General features: G+C 41.3%; 1 protein-coding gene across 1 annotated transcript; it reads left to right on the top strand.

Moving 5' to 3' along the window:
- Positions 1–166: 166 nt before the first annotated feature.
- BNIP1 (BCL2/adenovirus E1B 19kDa interacting protein 1) lies at positions 167–4,189 on the top strand (the record flags this gene model as incomplete). The annotated part of the gene is made up of 4 exons (XM_009585035.1): positions 167–258; positions 734–835; positions 1,562–1,680; positions 3,799–4,189. Coding segments are annotated over 4 exons (510 nt in total), but the record flags the coding sequence as incomplete, so codon positions are not given.
- Between the last annotated feature and the right edge of the window lie 2,958 nt (positions 4,190–7,147).

The raw sequence follows: 7,147 nt of genomic DNA, 5'->3' as shown, positions 1-7,147 counted from the left end.
CTGGGGGCGGCTGGCGTGAGGTGGGGGTGGTGGGGAGCCCCGGCCGAGGGGTGGTAGTTTATCGGATCAATCTGCTGTTAATTCACTCCCTACCGGGGGTGGGGGGTGCGAGTTGCAGGTGGCAGCAGTTGTTGATCAGATTTTCGTGTTTCTGCTTTCTGCCAAGGAGCTCGAACAGATGGCGAAGGAGCAAGATAAAGAGTCGGAGAAACAAGCCTTGCTGCGGGAAGTGGAAAACCATAAGAAACAAATGCTCAGGTGGGTCGGGCAGCTGGTGCTGTTTACAGGTCCCCTGTAACTAGAGATAATCTGACTTCTGTACAGCCTCTTTCGGATCCTGTTTTGCAAATACGGTCGCTGACATGATGCTGTTTTGCCCAAAACCAAGAGAGGATCAGGGATGGAAAGGGTAGGACTCCCTTCTCCTTTCCTCTCTCCTGTCTCCTCTCCCTAACCATGGTCTGTCCCTTTGAGCAGTTGAGCATGTAAGTAGGTGGCTTGAGAGTCTGTCGGTTGACAGCTGGCACAGTTTTCTTCTTCCCTTGCTTCATAAACGGTACACGTAGGAGAAGAAATGACAGGACAGTATATTGTTATTTTGTGGTGCAATATATAGAGAAAGTCCATGCAGGTATCTGGGGTGCTCAGTTACAGTGGTGATTGCTTTGTGAAAATTGTTTTCACTTGCAAGGTGTTACCATCATGTCACAACGTTGTACTCTTGTGATTTCAGCAATCAGGCAGCTTGGAGAAAGGCAAATCTAGCTTGCAAAATTGCTATCGACAACTCTGAGAAAGATCAACTGCTGCAGGGAAGAGACTCCTTAAGACAAAGGTATTAGACTGTCCCACTGTATGAGCTGAGATTTAAATAGTGTATTCTATATCCACTAGTTCTGAATGGAAGTGACATAATGTTTTTAAGTCTTAATTGTATCTGGAACATAGCTTTTCTTTTATGAGTGCATTTACCTTTTGTGGAGATTTAAACTGTTAAGGATTGTGATAATCTCAGGTTATCTTGGCATGTCTAAGCAGAAAAGGGGATAAGTTAGCCTTCATAGTTTTTCTGACCGTCTTTTACATTAGTTCCAGTCAGGATTATAAAGAAGTAATGGATCATTATGCAAGCTGTTTTCCTGTGCGAAACTGGATGTAAGCTTTTATAATTTCTGTATTGAAAACTTGGTGTATTTAGTATCATGAAGCAACAAATGGGATGCCCAGGATAATAAAGTGGTAGTTTGTATCAGTGCTTCCATACCAGCTCATGAAGTTGTATGGTCATAAGTGGTGAAATATGGGCCCCCATGAGATTCTGAACCACTAGCAGTTGTTTTGGCTCATGACTTTAGTATTTTGTGATTTTTTTTTTTGTTTTTTTATTGTTTAGTGAAGATAATCTGAATTTCTCATACAGTAAAAACTAATTGGTCTTTTGTACATTAGCAGAGGTGTTTGGTGCCAAGCTCTGTTCTAAGCTCCCTGGCAGCAGCATTTTTCCTGCAGTACCTGCTTTACTTTTTCCCTTCCTGCTTTACTTTTTCCCTTTCTTTTTCAGGAAGACTACAAAGGAAAGTCTGGCAGAGAGTGCAAGTAACATCACGGAGAGTCTGATGGGCATTAGCAGGATGATGTCACAGCAAGTCCAGCAGAGTGAGGAGACCGTGCAAACCCTAGGTACAGATGGTATTTGGGTGTTTGGGTATGGATTGGATGATTGAAGCACCTTTCTCCAGTTCTATTAGGATGGGGAGAGACAAACTGACATGGTGTGGAGCAGAGTGGTAACCTGCTTTGCTGTAGGAGAACGTACTATGATGATAATTAAAGGACTGTCCAGCAGAACTCCTCTAAGAGTTGAACATAACCAGAAAATAATAATGTACGTTGCGTGGAGCTGTTTGCTGGAGTTTCTGCTTCGTGATTATGAAAAGGAAAAGAGGGCAAGAAGAGGGGGCAGGATGAGGAGGTTTTGCTTTAGTTTCACATAAAAGCAATTGTAAAAGCAATTGTAAAAGCAGTTGTGCTAAGAGCGTTTTTGGTGTTACTCTGTGCTACTGGCCTGGCGTGCATTTGGTAATAGCAGAGAAAATCAAAGCGTAGGTACAAGTCCATACACAGAGGAAACTTAGTATGGCTGGAAGACTGTTTTCACCCAGTCTCCAGCTGGGAGGACTAAGAGACGAGGAGATCAAGTGACTTGAACCCGAGGTCACTTGCTCTGTCAGCAGTGCATCAGGGACTGTGAAACCAAGATTTCACCCAGTTCTTTGGCTTAGACTCCTAAGACAATAAATCAAGTGACCTGTCAGAACTGGTGATTCATGAAGCATTTAGAAGTTGGATCTGTGTTGCCTGGGCCTCTTACTAGCTGCGCTTTTGGGCAGAAGAGAGAACAGTTTAAATACGAGGATAAATAACACAACTTTTGCCCTCCTTGTTTTCTGCCGCCATCTGAGAATGGCAGCTGGGCACAGTTTGTTCACGGAAAAGTAGCATGTTTCTTCTCCCATTAAAAAGACAGTTTGGCAGACACTTTTTCACCCTGTTTCTGACTGAACAGCACTTGGAGTTCATCAAGGGAAAAACTATCAAAGGTCATTTACAAAACCCAGCTGCAAATTCTGAATCAGTAGTTAGAATTTCCTTTTTTCTGAGCAAGTCCTTTCCTAGTATGCAGTGAATATATGCGTCTGTGAGGCAGGAAAGCTCTGCTTTGTCATTAACGATGGGAAACAAGTTTTCTATTTTCACTTGGATCAAAATGCCTCTTTAAGATGGGATATAATGGCTTGCAAAATATTACAGACGTATTTCTACTATGCTTGTTTTTGTGAACCAGACAACATGCTTGGAGTTTGACCTACCTTTAATTAATCAGTGCAGTATAGAGTGATACACCAGCATTCACTGTCGTACAGGGTATGCATTCTGTAATATAAGAAAAAGGGGACTCCTGGGTTTTTGCTTTCATTTAGTAATTTGAAAGCAGGAAGGCTAAGGAGTTTGGGGTGGTTTTTTGCTTGTTTGTTTTCTCACAGGGGAAGAGAAGTTGAAAGGGACTGATGTTCCATCTTGCTGTTTTGGCATATTTTCAAATTCTGTCTTCGGTTGAGACCCATCAACACACTTTTTCTCTAGTTGATTTTCTCTTTTTTATTAGGAAAAAAAAGCCAAAAATAATTATGTTTGTCAAAAATAACTATTAAAAACTGTTTAAATTGTTTGAGCTGAATAATTAAGGATCTCTTACTGCTGCATGCTGCTTTTTCACTTTCTGCAACCCCATCTGAATCACACTGATTTACTGCTCTGGCTTAGGGGAACAGTGTCAGTTGTGCAATTAATATGTTCAAATATTGACCTGTCCTGCTGCTGCTAGAACTGAAGCTGATAGTGATGGCGATTTCTCTGTCTTAACTTGGTGGTTCTAGCACCATTCTTATTTCACTCTGCTTCCAGCGAGCTCTCGGGTAGCACTGACTTTGTTCTTAAAAAATGTGAACTAGATTTGATCTGGTAACCTAAAAATTAAAAATTCAGGAACAGGACATAGGGCCTTTAAGCCATTCAGTACTCTTATTTTGCTTTGCATTTTTCCTTAGCACATCAGGACTACTGAGTTGTGAAAGCTTCTGCAAGAACACAGTCTGCATTTGTCTCTCCCATAAGTCAGTCTGACCCAGGAGGATCTCACAGGCACTATCTGTATTGCCAAACATTGCATGCTTATATCCTTTGTCATGTATTCTTGAAGCGCAACCAGCTGAATTATTTTTTTTCCCTTAATTTCAGCCAATTCTTCACGAACCATCCTGGAAGCAAATGAAGAATTTAAGTCCATGTCTGGGACAATTCAGCTGGGGCGAAAGCTAATAACAAAGTACAATCGCAGGGAACTGACGGACAAGCTGCTAATCTTTCTCGCCCTTGCCTTATTCCTGGCTACGGTGCTCTATATTTTGAAAAAAAGACTCTTTCCATTTTTGTAAAATTCCAAAGCTAAACTGAACTATTACAAAAGATCAGAAAGAGATGGAATAATAACGGTAGGGCTTTTAAATAAAATAATGAAGGGATATTGCAATAGCTGAAGGAGCGTTAAAGCAGGCATGACTTTATACTGTCCTCGTGGAGTGTGCGACCTGCATAAGAAGAGCTCAAATGAGAACGAGTTGGGAAGAAGCAGGTAGATCAAGGTGTGGAAAGAAGAAACACAATTTGCCTGTAGGTTTGGGGAACCAGAGAAGCGCTTGAGGAACTAGGCACTCAGAGGTGCCAGTCTTAACTATCAACCTCTCTTCGTTTTGCCTTGAAATTAACTTTTGTCCTTGGCTTGGATTGGAAGCTGCTTTGACATCTGTGTATAAGGTGCTGAGAGTAAGAGGAAGGATGGAAGAGAGAAACTCGCATACATTCCGTTAATAAACTATTTATTGTATCCATGTAAACTGAGTTTTGTTTAAAAAACAAAGTCTGATGGATTGAAAGAGCCTGAATAACTTCTAGTGTAAAAATTCTGCTTAATACTTAGCAGCAGTGGTTGCTTATGGATTGTTTTTTCTGGGAGCGTAGTACACATACAGTCTGGCTCTGTTCCTCTGGCCTTGGGAGGGCTCTGACAAAAGCAAAAATGGGAGCCCCATTTGTTACTATTAATTCACACAATATATTTGAGAATTACATTGCCAATCTGTTGAAATCAAAAGCCTTTTTGCTCCCCCTCCTTATAAAATTCCACTTAATACTTTGTATTTGAAAAATACTGCCAAGTTGTAAGTTTGAAAGTTTTTCTTGCTCATACAGTTGATCTTTTCTCAGTTAGTAAAATCTTTTACAATTACTACCTTCCCTATCTCTTGTGCTTAAGTAATGAGAGTTGATTTGCTTTAATAATATAAATACCAACCTGCCACACTCCATGTAGTACCTTGAAGTACCAAAAACTGCACTGCAATGTTCTTAAAACTGATGTTGCCTTCCCCTCTGGAAATGGTTTCATTGCTTCTTCAGAGCTGACTGGTAAAGTTGACATTCTGTTTAGGAAATTCTCACAGAATGGTTAAATACTGCCTTAATTTAGTAGTTAGAAGTAACTTTTTTAAAAAGCAGTGCTACATATATCCTAAGAAATACAACATCAAGAAAATTGCAGTATTTAATTTTATGTGAAATTTGAGGCTAGGTTACCTTTGTAGTTAGTTCTCAATAGTACGTTTAGAGAGAAGAGGTGACCAGTCGATTATGTTGTCATTGTATATTTATTTACTAGAACTTATCAGTAGTCACAATTTACCCCTTTGCTGGCAGCTGCTACAAGCTTGGTTAAATATGGAAGTGGCAGTAGGTTGTAGTAATCTAAACTGGAGTACGGGACGGTTGAAGTGGTGATTGCATGGCTATGTGCATAAGCAAGAAAAGTTGGAATTTGTAATCGAGTTCAAAACCAAGGGCTCTGCCTGAAGAGTTGATACCGGAGCCTTTCTTCCTGGGGTAGTAACAAGGGGTTTGGAAACCTCCGCACTAGGATTGGTACATCCCGCAGAGGGCACTACTGCATGGGAGTCGAGAGCGTTTTCTTGCAGTGGAAGTCCTGTAGTACGCAGACTAGACAGAATGGATGTGGCTTTTTCCGTATCGTTTATTCATCGTATTTCAGTGCAGCCTTCCTAATAGCCTTTACTGAGATACAGAATTACACAAAGATTGAAATAAATTGATGATGTGTGTGTTCTAGTTTTGAGTAAGAGAGAAACAACTTGGCTTAAAAAAGATACGTTGCACAAAGTCAACGCATGTGTGCTTTTAAATAATAATAAAAGCCTTGCTTTGGAAGTCTTCTGATGAGCAGACTGCTAACCAAGGAGAGCGTTGTGTAGTCTGCAAGTTGAGGCCACAATGGAACCAGTTTCATCCAGCTCAGTGATACTGGCTGTTGCATTTCACACCTATCATCCCTAGCATCAGGCTGCTGCCCTCTCTGGAGCCCGCTCGTCCCTGCGCCCCTCTGCACAGATGTGTACAGACGTACAAAGGGTGATAGAAGTGTGTCCGCCTGTCCCGCAGTCTTGGAAAATATGGCTTTACATACAAATAATATTTAAGACATGAAAATTGTTTAGATTATAAATATGTTTCAAATTAATTGCTATGCAGCAGTTCCTATTTTCCAAATCAGCAGTGCAGTACCGTTTTATGCAACTTCAGAGCAGTCAATAAAATTCTCTTTTTATTGGCTACTTACTGTTCCTAGGCCTGATGTAGCAGTGCGGCTTTATTTTTTTCAGCCAGCTTGAAAACAGCCTCGTCTCTCTGAAACACGGTACCTGCAGGTGGTCAAACACTAGCTGCCTCAGTATTTCCTCCCTCATGTGGACGCAATATAAAAATAGGTTGCTGCTAATCTCTGAGATACTGGGACGCTAAGCAGAGGAGAGAGCTCTGCTGTAAGCAGCGATGCAGCGCGACTGCCTGCAGGAAGTTTCGCTTATCTTTGTGTTTATCTTTGCAGCGTGTTCCCGTCAGAACGTAGATCAACCTTAAAAAAGCAGCTTTCTCACAGTGCTGAGAATTTCAGTAAAGTTTGTTTTACAGGGGTGATCTTTTTGGATGGGGACTGTAACGTAGCAGTTTGGGGGAAAATAAAAGGTCTGTTGCTGAATGCCTTGGGTTTTGCGCATCTTGTTACTGAAATTTTAGCTTTCAGACCTTGACCTGCTGGAACACTCTGAGGGCAAAAAATAACTTTTAAGGACCTTCCTTATGACATTTGCTTTCTATTGCATCCGGATTTCATTCAAAAAAATAACCTAGTCCTTTTGTAAACATACCTACCTGCTCTGTGTAAACTGACTGCCAATTTACAGTCCTTAGAGACAAGGGAAATAAGTTAAAAAAGATCAAGGACAACTGGACCTTTTGGGAGAGGGGAAGAGAAGAAATCCTCCCTGGGACGCAACGGGTCAATCTGCAGCACTTGGTACTTGAACTGTTTCCTTCCATAGGCAGCCAGAAAGCATCCAGGCTCCTGATGGGCCACAGACCTGAAAAGAAATAATCAGTGGAGACAGCGAAATAAATGTTATTTCTCTTTGTGGTAAGAAGGGTGATTTGGTGAAGCACCATCTCTAACACCCCAAGTGGT

Source organism: Fulmarus glacialis, unplaced genomic scaffold (assembly GCF_000690835.1).
Source record: "Fulmarus glacialis isolate BGI_N327 unplaced genomic scaffold, ASM69083v1 scaffold14339, whole genome shotgun sequence".
Lineage (NCBI taxonomy): Eukaryota > Metazoa > Chordata > Aves > Procellariiformes > Procellariidae > Fulmarus > Fulmarus glacialis.
Note: the sequence above shows the minus strand (reverse complement) of the source record. Positions and strands in the feature narration are given on the sequence as shown.